This window comes from Oryctolagus cuniculus, chromosome 4 (genome assembly GCF_964237555.1).
Source record: "Oryctolagus cuniculus chromosome 4, mOryCun1.1, whole genome shotgun sequence".
NCBI classification, from domain to species: domain Eukaryota; kingdom Metazoa; phylum Chordata; class Mammalia; order Lagomorpha; family Leporidae; genus Oryctolagus; species Oryctolagus cuniculus.
The window spans coordinates 95,962,044-95,982,375 of NC_091435.1; the positions used below are offsets into that span (position 1 = coordinate 95,962,044).

At 51.8% G+C, this 20,332-nt stretch overlaps 1 protein-coding gene across 5 annotated transcripts in view; it reads right to left on the minus strand.

Annotated features, from left to right (window-relative positions):
- The window catches only part of DGKG (diacylglycerol kinase gamma), a 210,708-nt gene that overhangs the window by 104,416 nt on the left and 85,960 nt on the right, over positions 1–20,332 (minus strand). For 2 of the 5 annotated variants that reach the window (XM_051859167.2, XM_051859165.2), the window contains 10 exons: positions 19,958–20,080; positions 14,916–15,033; positions 13,997–14,085; positions 10,992–11,108; positions 9,985–10,077; positions 8,065–8,124; positions 7,886–7,933; positions 5,537–5,616; positions 3,865–3,939; positions 669–754 (listed from right to left, as the gene is read on the minus strand). In XM_051859167.2, the coding sequence (XP_051715127.1) occupies positions 669–754; positions 3,865–3,939; positions 5,537–5,616; positions 7,886–7,933; positions 8,065–8,124; positions 9,985–10,077; positions 10,992–11,108; positions 13,997–14,085; positions 14,916–15,033; positions 19,958–20,080 (889 nt within the window). The remainder of the gene's footprint in view (positions 1–668; positions 755–3,864; positions 3,940–5,536; positions 5,617–7,885; positions 7,934–8,064; positions 8,125–9,984; positions 10,078–10,991; positions 11,109–13,996; positions 14,086–14,915; positions 15,034–19,957; positions 20,081–20,332) is intronic. The other 3 variants (XM_051859166.2, XM_002716460.5, XM_002716461.5) reach the window with 3 other exon arrangements.

The window sequence follows — 20,332 nt, forward strand, 5'->3', positions numbered from 1 at the left end:
CTCCTCCCTTGGCAGCGTCCCTGCCTGTGCTCAGCGGTGCAGTGTACATAGCGGCCCTCAGGGGTACGAGCTGCAGTGTGGCCCCAGTCCAGCATTTTGCAGGATCTCTCTCACCACCGGCAGGAGAGTGACGTGGCCCAGGACCTCAGCCCTGGGCAGAGCTGGGCAGAGACTCAGACCTCCTCTGGTTCTCCAGCTTGGGCCTGCCCGCTGCCCTTCTGACTGTAGTGTAGAGATGCGGGCCAGTGTGGCCTTTTCTTGCTGGCTCTGACCTGCGTTTTGCAGACAGCCCCTCCAGACACAGGCCCCAGGTGTTCATCTGGGGCGCCTTGCCCTGAGCTGTGCGTGCAGCCCTGACCCGCCACCCCACCAAAGTTGTCCCGGCCTGCCATGCCGGGACCTCAGCCATGATGGCTGTCTTTAAGGCAAGGCCTGAAATGAAGAAATTATCTCCCTATCTGGGGGAATCCTTCCAGCTGTCTCCCCCGTCCCTCCCTTCATTTCTCCCTCCCTTCCTTCCTCCTTTCCTCTCTTTTCCACCCAAAACATATATTTCATCAAGCATTGGCCAAAGACAATGACGACCAAGACACGGCCCCATTTCTCTTGTGTGTATTTCCCTCTGCTGACCTTAAACCAGCACTAGGGCTCTGCCCGTCCCTTCTTACCAATGCAATCCAGGATCCAGCCAACCGTGCCGTCGCCTCCGCAGGCCAACACCCGGAAGTCGGGGGTATCTCGGAAAAAGTTCAATCTGGGAAAGAGAAAACACGCCAAAATGGTCTTGTTGACCAGGCTGTGGCTGCCACTTGATACGGGCTGGGTCACAGTCTCCCCTGTTCTCTGGGATTGTGTTAAGACCTGGACAGCTTTCGGGGTTGAAAGGGTCACTTCCGTTTCTGAAAGCAGAGCTTGCCTGGCAGTGCCACAGAGCACGGAGGAAGTTCTAGGGCGCTCTGCTTGCACGAGAAGGCCCCGACTCAGTGGTCAGCAAAAGCCAATGTGGGTTTCTAGATACTCTCCATGAATTTCTCAGAGGGACCCACAGTTTGTGCATGCCCACGTTCTGGCTCCTCTCTGCTCTCCTGCCTGCTGTCCTCACCACCTCCCTACTACGTGAGAGGCATGGGGTTGGCTGGAGCTTCATTTCCTGTCCCATGGGCCCAGAGTTAAGTGGAGTGAGCACCTTCTCTCACTGTGAGGTTAACCCTCAGGAGCAGGGCTTGTTTTTGTCTGTTTTCTAAAAAAGATGTATTTATTTTATGTGAAAGGCAGAGTTACAGACAGAGAGGGAGAGAAGAAGAGGTCTACCATCTGCTGGTTCACTCCCCAGATGGCTGCAACAGCCAAGGCTGGACCAGGCTGAAGGAGGGAGCCAGGATCTTCATCCGGGCCTCCCACATGGGTGCAGGGGCCCTAACACTAGGGTCATCTTCTGCTGCTTTCCCAGGCTCATTAGCAGGAAGCTGGGTCAGAAGTGGAGCAGCCAGGACTCAAATGGGGACCCATATGGGATGCTGGCACTGCAGGCGGCAGCTTTACCTGCTATGGCACAGCGCTGGCCCTGAGAGCGGGGTTCTTAGCCTGGGTCCCCCACCCTTCAAGGGATCTGTGGACAGAATTCAGAGGGGAAAGTACTACATCTTTATCTTTTTTAAGCTCTATCTGAAATTTAGCATTTCCTTCAATTGTGAAGGTAGTCACCCAAGGAGAGGTAGGAACAACGCTTGTGACGCTGTCAGCAGTGGGAGTCCAGGTCATGTACTACTTCTTAGGACTGGCAGAAATAGGATAGCGCATGCTGATCGCTGGTCTGAGCTTACCGAAGGCACGGCACACACTCCATGTCACGGATTTGTTTTTTAAGCTCGGGATAACTGTTTTCCAAAGAGTTCATTTCCCTGGGAATCCTACATGGCTTCATTGTAGGCAGTAAGCAAGCCCCTCCCGAGAAGGGGTCCACAGACTTTATCAGACGGCCTGATAAAGTTCTTGGCACAAACAGATGAAGAACCTCTGCTTTGGAACAAACATGTCCACTGGGCAACTTGGGCAGGCTTGGGCATGCTGAAGGCCAGCACTTCCTCTCTGCCCCACCCGGTGCTCCGGGAAGACCCCTGGGCCTTCTGAGTCCCTGGTGATGGTCTCCCTGCACCTCCTCTGGCTGAACTCTGCACTGGGGGTCCCCTCAGCCAGACTGACACGAATGGCAGACCAGGAAGGGGCTGTCCAGGCTAAAAACCATCAAGGCTAGATGGGGCTAAGCTGGAGGATGGGGTTTGAGAATTGAAATGCGCTAAGCCAGAGGGGCTGGTGAGGGCATTTGTGGGCCATTGTTCAAGCAGGCTGAGATCCACGGTGGTCACTGGCAATCTGATGATGCTGCCTACAACCTTAGACTCTGGGTAAGCTCAGTTTGAGTGGTTTTACAGGTAAACCATGGCAGGTGCACTTTTTTTCTTTTAAACAAGTCTGGTATAGTCACTGCCATAAACGGTCACTTGGTGTCAGCCATTTTCTTCCTACAGCCCCTCCTCCTGCCGGGCTTATGGGTCTGGCTGAGCCCAGTAGAAAACTGGGGAAGGGGGGCCCATGCTGTGGCATAGCAGGTAAAGCCACCACTTGCAGTGCAGTCATCCCATATGGACGCCGGTTCAAGTCCCGGCTGTTCCACTTCCTATCCAGCTTTCTGCTATGGCCTGGGAAAGCAGTAGAAGATGGCCCAAGTCCTTGGGCCCCTGCACCCATGTGGGAGACCTGGAAGAAGCTCCTGGCTCCTGGCTTCGGATCAGCAGCTCCGGTCACTGTGGCCATCCAGGAAGTGAACCAGCAGATGGAAGACCTCTCTCTCTATCTCTCTATGCCTCTGCCTCTGCCTCTCTGTAACTCTGCCTTTCAAATAAATAAATAAATGCTAAAAAAAAAAAAAAAAAAATCTGTGGTCGGCGCCGCGGCTCACTAGGTTAATCCTCCGCCTTGCGGCGCCGGCACACTGGGTTCTAGTCCCAGTTGGGGTGCCGGTCTGTCCCGGTTGCCCCTCTTCCAGGCCAGCTCTCTGCTGTGGCCAGGGAGTGCAGTGGAGGATGGCCCAAGTACTTGGGCCCTGCACCCCATGGGAGACCAGGAGAAGCACCTGGCTCCTGGGTTCGGATCAGCGCGTATGCGCCGGTCGCAGTGGCCATTGGAGGGTGAACCAACAGCAAAGGAAGACCTTTCTCTCTGTCTCTCTCTCTCATTGTCCACTCTGCCTGTCAAAAAAAATCTGGGAGAGGAGATTGGGCCAAGAGGCCCAGGGTTGGGAAAGGCCAGGGCTGTGGGAACAGAGCCCTGGCTCAGAGAGCGGCCAGCAGGTGGCGCCAGTGCACAGGCCAAGAGCGCCGGAGGTGAAGGGGACCAGTCAACCAACCTGACCTCCGCAAAGGGGCTGCTTCCTCTCCTCTCCCTCCTTCCAACCCTCAGCCTAGGAGCAGGGAAATAGCCAATAGGCAGTGGCAGGAGAAGGGCCTCAAATCGGATGACCCAGAAAAAAAAATAGATGGTTTTTTCTTAATCGTAAAATGCACCCCTCGTCCCCCAGCAGAGCACACGGCAGGGCTCCAGGTCCCTCACCGAGGGCGCCCGGAGCCTGAGCTAAGGCAGCCCTGCCGATAAGTGGGTGTAACTCCCCAGTCCCCATGGGAGCTACGCTTTCCCCTCTTACACAAGTGGCTCTGGGCCACTTCTCAGGGTGCGCCCAAGGGTGGTCCCGAGGGCTCCAGCTGGAGTGAGGGTGGGATGTGAGAGACGGGAGAGCAAGGGAGCGAAGGGGCCGGACCCGCAAGGGGGCCTCCAAAGGCGATGAAGGGCTAACGATGGTGTCCATACCCTGGGGTGGGCCCCCCGCTGTCCAGGTTGAAGACTTGCTTGGGGTTGAGCAGATAGTGGAATTTCCGGAGAATTCTGTGGGGAAAAGGAAAGGGAGAGAGAGATGGAGAAGAAACTGTCATTGTGAGCCATCACATCAGGGCAAACACGTCTGGACCCGATCGGCCATGTGGAAGCTGAGAGGGGAGCCCTGCACCCAGATCCCTGCAGCCTAGCCACGTGGGCACAGCGTGCATCCTCAGCTCCTGGCTCAGGGCCACCCCACCGCCCAGCCCCTGGAGCTGACCCTACCCCTTGCAAGAGGACAAGGCAGGAGACCCAGCGATCAGAACTTCCAGTCTAAAGCTTTGCCTCACGGAGGCTTCTCCAGGTGTTCTGTTTGTGTGCTGTAAGAGGAGAGGCCCCTGCCGTCCTGGGACCAGCAGTTCCTTTTCAGCTTGGGGCGCCTGCATCCCAAGTCACAGGGCCTGGTTTGAGTGCCGGCTCAGCTCCCAACTCCAGCTTTGGCTAATGAGCACCCTGGGAGGCAGGTGGTGGTGGTCCAGGTACTTAGGTTCCTGCCACCATGTGGGAGACTGGACTTAATTCCAGATTCCTGCTTCAGCTTGGCTTGGCCCTGGCCAAGAACTACTGGATGGAATCTCTCTCTCTCTCTCCCCTCCCCCCTTTCAAATAAATAATAAACATATTTTATTTAAACAGGAGATGCAGGAGCTGAGGTTGGGGCAAGGGAGGGTTAATAGACAGAGACCTTATTCAGGCTTGGTTTCAAGGCTCCAGCTGGAGACTGATCATATTAGTTGGAGAGGGGTTCCTGTCCTTGGACTGGGCTGGGGGTCCCCATAGTTCTTGCTTTACTTCTACTGTTGTTTTTTTAACCTGGCTTTCAAACTGCTGTGCCATCTGCTCGGGACCCCAGAACTGAACAGGCCTGAGAGACAGAGCTGCTCCTGCTGGCCTCCCTCTCTCCCCCATCTCTGCTCGGCAGTTTCCAGCCGGGTGTTTCCTTCAGCAAGGGGCTGGGGGGCCTGAGAGCCTAATCAGGGGAGTCCTGCCACAGCTCTTTAATGACGAAACCCCTTGGGAGGGCTGGGCATTCGGTGCAGTGGTTAAGACGTCACTTGAGACGCCAGCATCCTGTATCCGAGTCCCTGGGCCTGATTCCCAGCTCTGGCTCCTGACTCCAGCTTCCTGCTAATGCCCCCCCCCCCCCCACCAAGAGGCAGCAGGTGACAGCGCAAATGATTGCATTTCCTGCTACCCACATGGGTGACCTGGATTGAGTCTGGGCTCCTGGCTTCCGCCTGGCCCTTGCAGGCATTTGGGGAGTGACCTGGTGAATGGGAGCTTTCTCTCTCTGTTTCTCAGATTCAGAGAAAGGTCTAGTGTGGGAAGGAACAGGGACCTCAGAACTGGGTTGGATCTCAGGCATCTCATGTGATAGGCCTTGCTGTCTATTCTAGTCCTCGAAATAAGCGCACCAGAGGGGAAGTTACAAACTCTGTGCTGTAGAGGAGGAAACTGGAGCACAGGGGTATCAAACCACACGGGTCAGGTCACAAAGTGGAAGGAGGTGGTTCTAGGTCTGAGCCATTCTACTGAGATGGAGGTGGGGAGAGGGCCCTGGTCAAGCTGCCTTGGCCTCCCCACTTGGACAAAGAAGAGCACGTACCTTTCTCCTTGTCTCCCTCCACTCTTGGGGTTCACCAAGACCAGCAGGGGGTGGGTTCCTGGAGTGGGGATGATCTTATACTTAAAGGATAAAAGAAAAAGAAATTAGCTCTGCTTTGTCCAGCGGGGAGGGGTGGGATGACAGCTGATGTGAAGGCAGCTGCGGAGAAGTGGGGAGGCGAGGAGGTAGGGTGGTGGAGATGGAGATAGGTGTGGGGGGAGAGCAGGCCCAGGCATGGAGGAGAGGCAATCAGGGAGGTGGGTCCTCGTCCACTGGCTGAGTTTTCCGAGGGCCTAAGCCTCTAAGTGTCTCCAGCTGGCATGGCCTTGATGTGGTGTGGATGGGGATGAGGATTTGAAGTTGGATGGGAGATGGGGCAATGGCACTGTAGCTTCAAGTCATCCAACAATGGTGTGGCACCATGCCCACAGCACAAGATTAAAGTTTGTGAGGGACACACTGAGTAGGCGTGGCTGTCTGGTCAAACATGTACAGAAAGCAGCGCTCACGGACTGAGCCCTTAGCTCCGCCCCGCGCCTTCCCAGTCTGCAGCCCCCAGCCCAGTTTTCCTCCTGAGCCCTGGCTCCACATTTCCTACTGTCCGGGGGTATGTGTGTGTATGGGGGGGGGCGGTGCCTTCGCTGGATGTCCCACCAGCCACAAACTGAACGAGCCCCAAGCCTGACCCATCTTCTATCCCCATAAGACCGCTCGCTCCTCTCTCCTGGTTCCCTAAGATGCTACTGCTCACCACGGCGCGCCGAAGAAGACCCTGACCTGCCGCCTCTTCTCTGGAGTGTCCCTTCATCTGCAGCCATCACAGTGTCCAACTGCTCAGGCCTTTCCCACGTGGGGAAAGTCTTGCGTGCTGCCCCAAAGGCAGGGCAGCATGCCAACCACGCCACTGCTGCTCAAACACCCTTACTGATAACTGCGCCCTGAGGATGAAATCCAAGTCCCTTAAACCGCAGTCACTCTTGCCTCCTTGGGGCTCCTGATCCGCACCCTCGGCTGCAGTCCTGGCCCAGCCCTGGCATCTCCCCGCTGGCGAGCGCTGTCTCGCAGCAGTGCCTGCCCACACTGGGTTCTGCTCCTGCTCCAGAGGTACCAAATGCACACTTTCCTCTCTGCCACCTCCGAAAACACTTCATCTTCTCATGGCCCAACTCAAGAGCCACCTCCTCTGCAAATTCTGCTGCTAAAGTGCGTGCCCTTGCAAGTGCGAGAGCTTCCGGAGGTTCCTTGTTGTTTAAGTGCATTTGTGGTTTACTTTCTAAGGCTCAAGACATCAACAGGGATTTTAAATGCATCCGACCCAGGGTGCGGGATTTGAAGAGGGAGCTGTGTACAGCTCAAGGCCCAAGCAAGGGCCCGTGGTACTCGGAAGAGTGCCCGTGGCTCTGTGGCAGAGATGCAGTGTTGCTCCACACTCAACATCTCTCAGGCCTGCTTTTTCAGACCCCGTAAGGAACAACCAGCAAACACAGCGCTCGCTATGTGGCTTGAAAAGGCTGGCAGCATTCTTGGTGGTTCTTATGAATTCTCTCATCTGCCCCCTGGGGAACTGTGAGGCCTCTAGAAACTGTCTGAGCCTGGGAAGTGATCTGTTACCTCCAGGCGGGGATATTCAAAGTATTTAACAGCGCAGGCACTGCCCGGCTGGAACAGATGCAAGGTGACCAGATGGATGCCTGCTGCAAAAACCTGGAACCCACATCGCCGTGTGTGTGTGTACGTGCACGTGTGTGCATGTGTATGTGTGCGTGTGTGTGTTCCACCTGCCTTGCTGTCCTAGGTGTCCAGAACTTTCTCACATATGAAGCTTAATTTTCTAAACACACAGATCTGCATGTTCTCATGGAACCACAGTGCCTGTGGGAGTTGAGCTGAGCAGTGTGGGGATTCCTGGATTTATTTTCCAACAAGGAAACCCAGAGCTGCAGGTAAAGGGGAGGGGTCCTTGCTTACTCTTCCTTTGCTAGCACCCTTTGTATCTACCGCCTGACCCTGCACCCCAAGGTCTCTGCCTTGCATTCCTGGGAACTTTGTGGAAGGCACAGAGCAAAGATGTTCATTGGTGAACCCCAATTTAAAAAAAAAAAAAGCCGAGTTCTTCAATATATATTTAAAGGGTGAGAAGAACTTTTGGGTCTGTTTAGCTTCATTTCGACACATCATGTTCGAGAGACAGCTTGGCAGTCCACCCACTGTCTGTTTTCAGGCCACACTTTGGTTATCACTGAGGAGGTTTGCATATTGAAGTTCTATGGAACTTGTTTCTATAAAGGTGATAAAGCCAATTAGACCAGCAATGGGACCAGCCAACCTCCCTTCTCACCACTGGCGTACAGTGTGGCAGTCAAAGGTAACTCCAGAGGCCGGAAATAAAGTGTCCTCCTGTGTGACAGAAGTGGTCAGGTGAGAAGGCAAACATTGAGACACATTTCTTGAGAACCCAGAGCCCGTCCTTCCCGCCACAGCCTTGGGCCAACTCAGAACGAGCAAGGGACCCAGCGCTTGCAAGGTACCTGGGTTACAAGTTCACCCTTGGCGGGCACGCTGCTGTCACACTTGCCAGCTTGCCTGTCCTGTGAGGAGACAGCAAAGACAAAAGGTTTCGGTAAAAAGTAAAAAAAAAAAAAAAAAAAAAAAAAAGAAAGCGATCAGAAGAAAATCATCTTAGAACTTGGCTCCTCTTCTCTTCTAAGCATGTGATATTAAGAAACTTGTATTTTTTTTGAAAGATTTTATTTATTTGAAAGGCAAGGTGACAAAGGGAGGGAGAGATGGGTTGGAGAGAGAGACAGAGAGATAGTTCTTCCATCCACTGGCTCACTCCCCAAATGGTTGGAACAGCCAGACTTGGGTCAGGCTGAAGCCAGGATCCAGGAACTCCATTCAGGTTTTCCACATAGGTGACAGGGACCCATGTACTTGGGTTGCTTTCCCAGGCACATTAGTAGGGAGCTAGAGAGGAAGCAGTGCATCTGGGACTCCAATCAAGGCTCTGCTATGGAATGCTGGCATTGCAGGTGGTGGCTTAGCCCACTCAGCTACAATGCCGGCCCCACGTTTGTTTTCTCAATGCTTACTGTTTATTTTATTGAGGCTTATCTCATACGTAGGAAAATGCTCAAACCCAAATCGTACAATTTGATGAAGTTTGCATATGGATATGCTCTGGTAACTACTGCCTCTTGAAGCATAACCTTGGTGTGACTCCTCATTATATTGGTTCTGCCTGGATTTTGAATTTTGTAAAAATGGATTCATAGGGCACATCTGACTTTGAGTCTAGCTTCCTTTGATCAATTTTTTGTCTTTGACAGTTCCACATTTTTTCATCTAAACAGTTTTATTTTTCCTGGTAATGCAATATTCCATTATAAAAACACCATGTGCCTATATGATGAACCTCCAGGAAGGCCATAAAACATGCACATTATGAAATGACTAGGCAGAGATTATATTTTTTTTGCCCTAAAACATCTTTTAGTTCTTTTTTTCCATGGATTTTTTGAAGTCCTCTTGTATGTCTCAATTTATTTGTCTGTTCCACTCTTTGTGGCCTTTTAGCTTGTTTATAGTATTTGAATGTCATGAAAACGTTGCTGGGGTGGGGATTTGGCCAAATGGATAAGGCATCATTTGGGATGCCTGCATCCCATATCAGAGCGCCTGGGTTTGAATCCTGACAGTGCTCCTAATTTGAGTTTCTTGCTAATGCAGACCTTGGGAGGCAGCAGTGATGGGGTTCAGGTAGATGGGCCTCTGATAGCCATATGGGAGACATGGATTGAGTTCCTGGATCCTGGCTGCTCTAATGTGTCGTGGGCATTTGGGGAGTGATGGGATCTGTCTCTCAAAAAATATATAAATGAATAAATAAAAAAGCCACTATAAGCACTCTTGTCAGGGCCTCCCGGTGGAATAAATGCTCAGACTTTTGAGGTAGATCCACAGGAAGGGAATTGCTGGCTGTGGGTTCTCTATTTTTAACCCAGCAGCTACAGCCAAATGGTTTTCCAAAGGGACGCTTTTCCCAGGTTTTGAATGAGAAGGAATGAGATAGCCAGGTCAAGGGTGAGGCTGTGAGGACTCAGAGGGAGTTGGCAGCATTTTAAGATGGGAAGAGGAGAAAGTTAAAGGCAGGGCTAAGGGAGTGAAATGTTGCTGCATTCATTTCCAGCCGGGGCTGAGACGCCCGCGGGGGACCTCTGCAGGCTGAGGGAGATCCATGTTCCGACACAGGAGACTGGCGGATGTGGGGAGGCCTTGCCACGTGCAGGCAATGGCTGCGTCCCTCGGGTCATGGCTCTGCCTGCACTGCGAGCTGAGGACCAACGTGCTTGCCTGGCTGGGCCATTCCGGGGCGTCTGAGGTGGCCAGCAGCCGGGCCCGGGAAGCCCTCTGAGGGCAGTATGCTCCGGCCGGGCAGGAGCACTTACCCGCGTGACGGGGCATATGGAGGTGGGCAGCAAAATGTGGTCTCGGAGTTCCCCGCCGTCACACACCGTGGATAACTCACACTTGCGGTGAAACTGGGGTGGAAACAGGAAGACGAGAGTGAGCGGAAGTGACAGAGGTGACATCAGGTACGGGGTTCGTCGCTTTGCCGGGGCGGCGCTTGCCCAAACCCTGACAGACGCTGGCTTTGGCCGGCTTGCTGTTCGTGTTTTGTGTGTGTGTGTGGGGGTGCCACATCGGCAGTGCACACGGGACAGAGACCAGGAGCTACCCATGCCTGCTGGCGCAAGACCATCCCGGGCAGCCCTCTGGCCCCTCAGCTTGGCACCACCCCCAGGGCGGGTGGGATTCCAGAGGTCCCGCTGGGTATTTGCTCCCCGAGGCTTTGAACAAGCTCACAGGAGGCGGGCAGTGCACCCTGTCACTCAACCTTGGCATTTTGAGAGTTCTGCAGTCTGGTTTGGAGAAACTTCTCTGATACTACTACTTGGGTGTGGACAAGACCTGACACCGACTTTGCGTTGGCGGGCAGCTCTGGCGCCGCAGGTGGGACTGCTATAAGAAATGTGCCTTGGAGACAGGAGCCTTGAGGAGCAGGTGTCCTGGCATCCAATTCCTCTCCCCCTGAAGTGCCGCTAGATCTGAGGACACCCAGGTGGCGGAAGGTCACGGTCTGGCCTGCAGTTCCCAGCTGCCTGGACAGGTGGTGCGTGGACTGGCTGGTGTCTTCTTAAGCAGTCCCCACTCTCTGGTCCTAGGGTTCCCTCCTCTCCAGGCAGATTGGGGGTTCGCTCAGCACTGCTCGACAGAGGGCACTGGATGGGGGCCCTCAGCCCCCTGGCCCTGCTCATCCTCTGGTAGGATGTTCACTGCTTCTGGGTCACAGTTTGACCAAAAAAAAAAAAAAAAAAAACAAAAAAAAAACACAACCAACAAAAAACAAAGAACCACACTGACAAGAAGCAGGGTGCCCTGGGCGCCAACCCACCGTCATCCGGCACCACACGCAGTGCCGCGCGGTGACACTCTGGTAGCACTTGATACTTTTGTGGCACCGGTCACACTTGACGGAGGAGTTCCCTTCCACCCACGCGTGCTGCATCACCTGCGGGAGGGAAGGGGAAGGTGCCAGGGAGGGCAGCAGAACCACGGCCCCGGCCCTGGGCTGGAGGAGAGGCGTCTGGCAGGAGGGCCGCGGGCGGAGAGGCTCGAGGGACTATTTTCTGCTCAATAGGTGCTTATTGGATGCGGAGTGGCTTCGCCCAGTGGCACGATGTGGTGGGGGGAGGGGGTCCTCCCTGCCTGGCCACCAAGGGAGATGAAAAAGCCTCTTTGCCCGCATCGTGAACATTCCATTCACCTTGGCTGAGGTCTCGCCCGGTCGTCTGCCTGTCTGTCTCGTAGAACTCTTCGCAGTGCTGTGTTTGTGCGTGCCCTCCCATGGACGGCAGTGTGGTGTAAAGGAACGGAGGAAGGGTTGGGTCGTGGACCAGTGTGGCCCGAGTCACCGATCCTTCGCTTCACAGCGAGTGGACCTTTGGCCAGCTCCCGGATCTCTCTGAGTCCTCTTGTGTCGAAACTGGCACCATGAGCCTCACCTCTGAGGCTGGCGGGAGGATGTACTGAGCCAGCATAGGAGGGCGCCCCTGACACAGTCCTGGCTCTCTGTCGGTGCCCATTGCTGGGAAACTTCCTTCCCCTCCTCCACCTTCGGTGCTCAGAACCACGTGTGGGGCTTCCAGAAGCCCTGCTGCCTGGCCCACACTCCAACTAAATCAGTCTCTGGGACAGGGCCTGCCATGAGTGTGTTTCCAAGTGCTCCAGGAGGTGGTAAGGCGCAGCCTAGGTTATGGAGCCTTCTAGAAGGAAATTAAAGAAGCCCAAAGAAATCCGCGAGGGTGCTCCAATGCCTGTCACACCTGTTTCCTAGACAGTCGCCTGCATCTTTCCCTGGCTTGGTAATGCTCCCAGGGCAGGCTAGGGACTTGGGATGTGGGTGTATGTATGCAGCCACAGTGACAGCAATTGACCCAGAACATCACTGTCTGGGAGCCTGAGCTGTTCTCTGTCCCCCAGAACCTATGGGACTTCCCAAAAATGTCCACCAAGGTACCCGGAAGAGCAGAAGGAAGTGGCTGTAGATTCCGGGGAGTGGGATGGGGCACATCCTCCACACCACTGAAGATGCACACAATATTTGCATGGTATTATCCCTGTTTGTATGAAATAAGTGCTTTAAATTGCTTAGCAACTGAGTTGCGTAATGCCTCCCTCAGAATGTTTTTGCTAAAATTATTGCTCCAGAAGACATGTCACATTGGTTTGTAGCTTCTCACCTTCTGCCATGAACTTCTGAGCTGGCTAAAGGGCTCAGTTGGTCAATCAATCTATCTTCTACATGGTCACAGTGAATTTCCTCTGAGCGCTATTATCTCCATTTTCGCAAAGGACAAAGAACTGAGTCAGCTCCAGAGAGGTTAAGTGGCAGGCCCAACTCTGGTGAGTGGTCAGGCAGGGACTCATGGCCAGGTCTACTGGCTCCAAGTCCAGGGTTGTCTCCCCAACACCACACTGCCTTCTCCATCCTCCCTGGGCTCCTGGGTTGCCCCTGAAGACTCCGAAGGCTGTGAACGTAAACTGCGGGCCCCTCAGTGGCCTCACTGTCTTCTGTGTGGCAGGTGGCCAGGGCACAGGTCTACAGCCTGAGCCCAGGAGGCACAGCAGGGTCCTGTGGACGGCATGGACATGGAAGAGAGTGTGGATGGGGGTGGGGCAGAAGGAGGAGTGGCCATGCGGTGTCCATGGGGCATGCACACAAGTTCTCCAAGGCACCCTTCTCTCAGGAGGCCTTTTGTGGGGAGGCTGGGTGCCAGGCCCACCCACCAACCATGCCCTGACTCAGACTCCTCAAGAAATCTCTCGCAGTTCCTCCCCTGCTAATTTTAAGGAAGTCTGTCCCCAGACCCAGGCAGTGGCACCACCCTAGGGCCAAGTTAGAAGCATAGGAGCCATTTCTGACCTCTCCTCCTCCCATCCTCTGAGTCCAGCTGGAGGTGCCTCCAAATCACCTCTCAAACTCCTTTCATCTCTACTTTAGTATCGCAGTCAAAATACTGAATGACTGGCACAGCCCAGGGGACTCTGCACACACAGCCGTGACCATGGTATGACAGGTGAGTGCAGACCCCACCCAGGTCAGGCCCGCGGTGAAATATCCACCTTCAGCTTCCCCTGTAGGAAGGGCTCCCCTCACCCCTCATCTCTCCCACCCCTCTCTCCAGGCAGCTAACTTAATCAGTCCACTCAGTTGTCTCTTCAGGTACTTGGAGGGCTTCAGTAGCCCCAGGCTGCACAGGAAGCGCCTTTCTGATTTCTGAGCTGGCCTCACAAGGCCTTCTCCAAGCTGGGTCTCACCACTTTCTGAGCACAACCTCCTGCAACCTCCCCTTAAACAGCCTGTGCCTCTGCTACACTAAACCAAGTCTGGGTTCTGGAGCAAGGTGGTTCTCCACGCCTTTACACCTGAGGCTGCTCTGCCCGGAGGGCCTTGTCTTCCTCCACAATGCCCCTGAAGCTGTCCTGATTTGGATTCCAGACACAACTCAAGCGTCACCTCCTTTCTGAACCTTGCCCTGGTGTTTCCCTGGTGCCTCCACTATATTTTGCTGGGTGGCCCTGTTATAGCACACCTCTCAGAGCTTTGCACTTTCCTTAAATGTCTGTGTCTACCTCTACACTAAGCATTCTCCAGTGGGCTGGGGGCCATCTCGTACAACCTCTGAACCCCCAAGCACAGTGCTGGGATGTGGTGGGCACCAGGGAGAGGCTGGCTGGCTTGCTGGCTGGCTGGATGGCATGCTGTAAGAATCGTCCTCAAGGCAGAGAAGTGACTAGAGAAGCTCCCAAAGCCCCTTGCTGCCCGGGCATCCGTGCTGATGGACATGTTGCCGGGGACGCGGCATGCAGTAGGACAAGGCAGGCGGTGTCACCAACCTCGCCTCCCTTTTTGGTTTTTGAGTACGTTTTGACACACGCAGGAATGTTTTTGGAGACACAGCGTTCGTGGACAGTGTATTTACAGTCTGAAAAGAAACACAGTGAGGAAGGTGCTGGTGAGTGACCCACTCGCGGCCCCGCTCCCACCCCAGCCAAGGTCTGAGCCTGGGGGTGGGGGTGGCGGTGTAGATGCAGAAGAAATCTCCAGTTGAGAAGGGAGTCCATGTCGTCTCCCAGTTCTGCTCCTGCACACCTCACCCCATTGCTCTCCTTTAGGAGCAGTGACGGTGGCAGGAAAGCCCCAGAAAGTCACTTTCCACGCCAGGGGCCTGCGGGCATCCTCCTGCTTGCCACGCCAATGCCAGTGTGGTCTGTCGGGGATGGCGGGGAGTGGGTCGAAAGGCCGGGGTCTCTGGGATTGGGTGCTTGCTGCACTCTCCCTCTCCCCTTTTTCTCCTCCCTGTCATTTGTGGTTGGTTTCACCTTTCCCCTCTGACTTTGTGAGATAGACTACAAAGTGCAATCCATGTATGGTGCTACTTCCCATTGCATTGGCAGAATATACAATATGTTGCTTCTTATTTAAAACTATAACATGTTCCTCTGGACATACCCAAAGTAAACACCGATTAGAAAATCCAAGTGAAATTAGTAGGAGGTGCTTTCTTGGGATGTGTGAATTTTAACACTTTTTTCCCTAGGGAGTTGGTGATCCATTACAGGACTCCAGCAGCAGAACGAGACTTATTCACTTGACAAAACAGCTCCTAGAGGCTTTTCTTTATTGCCTGCTGTTGGAACAATGTGGGTCCCTCAAGCCAGAAGCTAGATCCCTAGACTGTCCTTGAAATAGCTCCACCACAGACATAGTGACGCGGCACCTGGGGACAAGGGTCCCTGGGAGAAGCCGACTCACAGATGCAGCAGAGGCCTTGCTTCCGAACGCCCACGAGCATCATGTGGCAGAAGTTGCAGTAGGTAGGCTTCTTGAAATGCTTCATGGTCCAGGCATGCCTGCCGTCCCCTTTGGAGCCCTGCGGGGTGACAGGAGGAGAGAGCCTGAGCTGGTAGACCCCAGTGGAGGGAGCCAGGGGCTGCCTTGGGCATGGTCTCTTGTGTTCTGAATACCACTCTCTTCTCAGATTTGGAGGGCAAATACTGTTCTAAATACAAATCAAAACAGAGTTCTTTGTGTATGCTTTCTAAAATTAGCAAATATTAAAACCGAGGGACACCTGTATGTGAGTATGTGTTGAAAGGTATGGGGCATTAAATGACCCCTCTCTTATCTTGCTGGCCAAAGTGTAAGTCAAAACAATAATTTGGTTATCTATCGATATACCTAGCTATCATCTATATCATCATCTATCATCTAGCTAATTTAATCTATATTTTTAAAAGATTTATTTATTTATTTGAAAGGCAGAGTTGCAGAGAGAGATGGAGAGACAGAGAGAGAAAAATAGATCTTTCATTTGCTGGTTTACTCCTCAAATGGTCCCAATGGCCAGGGCTGGGTCAGACTGAAACCAGTAGCCTGGAACTCCATTCAAGTCACCCACATGGGTGCCAGAGGCCCAAGCACTTGGGCCATCTTCCTCTGCTTTCCCAGATGTATTAGAAGAGAGCTGGATCAGAAGTGGAGCAGCCAGTACTTGAACGGGCACTCATCACAGGCAGTGGCCTGACCTGCTGTGTCACAACACTGGCTCCTATCATCTATCTATCTATCTATCTATCTATCTATCTATCTATCTCATGTATCATATCTGTCTCCATCACCTATCTGCCACCTGTCTAACTGACCATCTCTGTGTATAATCTATCATCTATATCTGTCTATATCTAGCTCATCTGTCATAACTATCTATTTACCTATCTACCTAATATATTTAAGACTCTTTTAAATGTTTGCAGCCTTTGACATACCAATTTCCCTTCTTGGACTCCTTCCTAAAAAATAATTTTTAAAAAACATAGGAGCATTTTTGTGTTTTGTGAGATGTTTAATCCAGCATTATTTAAAATCATGATAAATTGGAACTATCCCAAAGGTCTTCAGATCACCAAAAGGTTAATTGTGGGGCCTCCATATGACTTAATTTTAAGTGGCAATCACAAAGACATTTATTTGAATATCTAACAGCATGAGAAGGTGCTCATGATACAATGGTTGGTGAAAAAAGGCAGAATACAGACTTGATAAATTATGATCTCAGTTTTATATGATAAGATCTTTGGTGAGAAGAAACTTCATGAACCTGCTAACAGAGGTTGGCTACAGCTGTCAACCCTACAGGTTTATTTTATTCTCTAATTTCTATTTTCTTCCATATTTTCCCCAATGAGAATGTTCTAGCGCCATAGTCTGGAAAAACTAGTTTAGTAAAAACAAGGTACTCCTCTTACCAAGTTTTTGTACATAGATAACAGAAAAGAGACGCAGGCAGAGGGAAGGTTAAGCCACTTCCTCTGACATGGCTCATAAGTGAGCTCATCTTCACGCACAAGATAAGCCAAGCCTCAGACGGTCCCCCACCTGCCAGCACAGGGGAGCGTGGCCCAGGGCAGGCTGCGGCATCAGGAACAGCTCTCCCCATGAATGTGATTTCCCTTGACCTTTCTTGTATACTCTCAGGCCTTTGCATTGCTCACTTCAGCCACACTTGCTCCTGGGCCCAGACTTCCTATCGGTCCCTAGAGGACCTTGCCCAAAGGATGGTTAGGCTGGGCTGGTTAGTCTCTGATCTTCTAACTTCCTCAAAATCCTGCTCACCCAAGCCCTGGGTATTACAGAACTGTTCTATTTAAAGGTCTCTAATAGATGCACAAATTGATAACAACTCATGAGAAGACGGAGTCATTCATTCATTTGACAAATATCTGCCTCCAGGGATTTTCCAAAGGGAATGAAATGAAACACTGTTAGTCTACTTCCTAGTCCAGTGCCGGACACGCTGTAAATTTAAAGAATAAGCAAAGAGTGTTTATTTCTGTGTAAGGAGGCAGATCTAGTCCTCTTCTAGAAATGACAGCAAGACTCACAGAAGTTCTGTAACCAGCTCCAGACCACACAGGCAGTCAGCGACTGAGTCTGTAGTCAAACTGGGGCCCCTCGCAGGCTTCCAACCAAGGTCAGGCCCCGTCTATCTCCCCTACTACCCCGATCTCAAACCAAAGGTTTCTTTTATGGATTGAGGGGACAGTTACAGTTCTCTTCAGCACGCCCAGCTTCTTCATGTGGCCCAGAGGACTGTCATTTTTTTCTGAAAATACATTCCCTTGCTACATCGGTTAGCTGATTCTCCCTTTCTCTGCTACTATCTTTACAGCTACAAGAAGCAAATGCACCATGACTTGGGATCAGGTAACATTTCTGCTTGGATTATAGCGCCATCATGTGGCCACTTCATTTTTACACAATGAGGCTGCAGACCATGCAGATAATCATCCTTGCATAGGCCCGGGCAGGTGCTTTGCCTAACATATCCCACTCAGCAATGCCTAGACTTTTCATTGATCATATGTAGGTTTGCAAAAAGCTAAACAAGCAACAAGACTTTTAAGATATTGATAAGGTCTTTTCTAAAACCCCAAATACTAAATGTTAAAATCTAATTTAATACATATTTTAAAACCAGTGTGGAGTGGGCATTTAGCCTAGTGGTTAAGACACCTGTGCCTGCATTCCATTCTTGGTTCCAGCTCCTGGGTCCAGTTTTCTGCCAGTGTAGGCCCTTGAAGCAATGGTGATTGTTCAAGAAATTGGGAGAACACAGATGGAGTTCCTGGCTTCCGGCTCCAGGCTCCATGCCGGCCCCACCTGGCCACTGAAGGCCACTGAAGTCAGTGAACCAGGGGATGGGAACCAACTATTTGTCTGTCTCTCTCAAATAAATAAGTTTTGATTAAGAACAATTACACGTACATTTGCTTTTTGTTTGCTACTTTCCTGCTGTAAATTATAGCTTCTTACAGGACTGACTTGGCATTTGGGGGAAAATGTTGAAGACACAGCTGGGCTCTTCCTTCAATAGCCAGAAAACCATGGACCTTTCCATGCTGAGTTGGTGGCAATTTGAAACTCAATGGCTCCAAAATAGAACAGAAAACAGAAGTTGGTTTGTTGTGATGAAAATGTCCCTGCAATCCCCCAAATAAGAGAAAACCTGGGGTCTGGAACAGCGCCCAAGAGGCACTTTCACTCTGATGTACCGGCGAGCAGGGGCAGCACACAGCACACCTTTCCTGTCTGAGCCGCCACAGGTCCTGGCTCCCGCAGGCTCCCGTGCACGCGGCTACTCTGCAGGGGCTCCCTGAATGCGGGGTCTGATGACACAGGAACGGTGGGTGGCTTTCAGCACTAGTTTGGTGTGTGTCCTGGGGCAAGTCCCTTTCCCCGTTGGCCTCAGTCTGTAGAAGGCAGAGGACAGAGCGGGGAGCAGGAAGGTCTTTCCCAGCTGTGACCTCCCAAGGTTCTTAAGCATAAGAAGGGGGTTGTGCAGGTCCTGATTCTTTGACTTGTACTCAGCACTTGGAAAGAGCTGCACGTGCTTTGAGATGACGGCCAGTCTCTTGGTCCTGAACTTCGTAACCAACAGATGGGGAATGTAGGGCCATGACCGTCAGCCAGAGGCAAACCCATAGCACTTCCTGTCCTGCACTTTTCTGTGGTATTCCAGTAATTGCAAAGAGGTGTCACAGAACCTGTACACGGTCCTGGTGAATGTTTCCTGTCTCTCTGCACTTCTACTGGTTCTGATCTTCCCTACCTCATGCATGTAGTTAGTTTTCTTGGTAAAAATGCAGAAAAAGCAGTAACTGGGTGAGCCACAGGCATCTATAACCAGGATTTCTCATTAAGCCTTTAGTCTACTCCCTACTCTGATCCAACAGAGATTTCCTTAACAAACCCTGGATTTTCTGTCATTTGGGTTTCTGACCAAGCTGTTCTCCCAGTCACAAACTCTCTTACCAGCCAAGTCATACCAATCCTCGAGAGGCAGATTAAGGCCCTCCTTGGCGTTCTTAGGAACAGATCAGAATCTCATGCATTCTCCAGGGACAGGTCAAACACCCTCTGAGGTTTCTTCTGGCAGGTCTCAATCTCATGTGTGGGCTGTTAGAAAGTGCAAGATCTTTGGAAATGGGTACAAATCTTGTCTTCTCTTTTTGCTTGTTATCTACTCAGGGCCAGTTAAGTCACTCTTTGGGATGCCTGTATCCCATACTGGAATGCTGCATTTCAGTTCTGGCTCCCATGCTGATTCCAGCTTCCTGCTAATGCACACCGTGGGAAGTGCAGATGACAGCCCAAGTACTTGGGTTCCTGCCAACCATGTGGAAGACACAAATGGAGTTTGGGCTCCTGGCTTTAGCCTGGCCTGTATCTGGCTATTGTAGGCAACTAGGGAGTCTACCAGTAGATGAGAGATACCACTCTCTATTTCTGCCTTTCAAATAATAAAATAAATAAATTTCAAAAAATCGCCCCTTTCTGGTTGTTTTGATGGGTAAATATGGTACCTTTCATAAAAGCTCTTCCTCTAACAAATCAGCATGTTTTCCTTTCCCTCTCTTCCTCCTTCCCGGATTCTCCTAATGTTTTAAAACCCAACTGTGGAAAAGGCGGAATTCTTCCATGAAGTTTTTTTTTTTTTTTGCCATTTGCTTGGTTGAACATAAGCTTTTTTTGTGGGCAAATACTGTATCTGTGTCCCATGACAGTGTACAGAAAAGTATTCTTAATTTGGTAATAATTGAGTAAATGTCTACTGAATGAATGAATGGATTTCAGGAATGAAAAGGGATGAGAATAGAGGGGAGTCCTGGGCTGGCTTTGCGTGCAAGGCATGTCTGTTGGGAAGTCTGGGGCTGAAGCCATGATGTGTAGATGTTAACACAGAGCCCCATGTTCCCAGATGGCAAGAGATCTTCGAGTTCCTCTTGGTGACTTACGGAGTCATCCATGCCCAGAAGGACCAGCAGTGGGATGGTGGTCATCCCTCCATGTACCCATTCCTGCAGAGACACAAAGCCGTCCTGGTCGTAGTCCATCCCTTGCAACATCTCCTTCAATATCTGCGGGATCCAAAGATCAACACTTGTCCGTTTTCATCATCCACTCTTCGACCTCCCTCCCGACCCCTGCTTCTCTTTGGTCCTGTGTTGTCTGGTTTGTGCTTTACCCATTTCTCTCCTTCTCACTCATGGTGAGAAGTAGGGGAGTAAGCTGGAGGTGAGGAAAACAGGGCTGCAGGTCCAGCCCTGCCCTGACCTGACTGCGAGGTTTTGGGCAGTCATCCAAACCCTCTGATTTGTTTACCTGTAAAA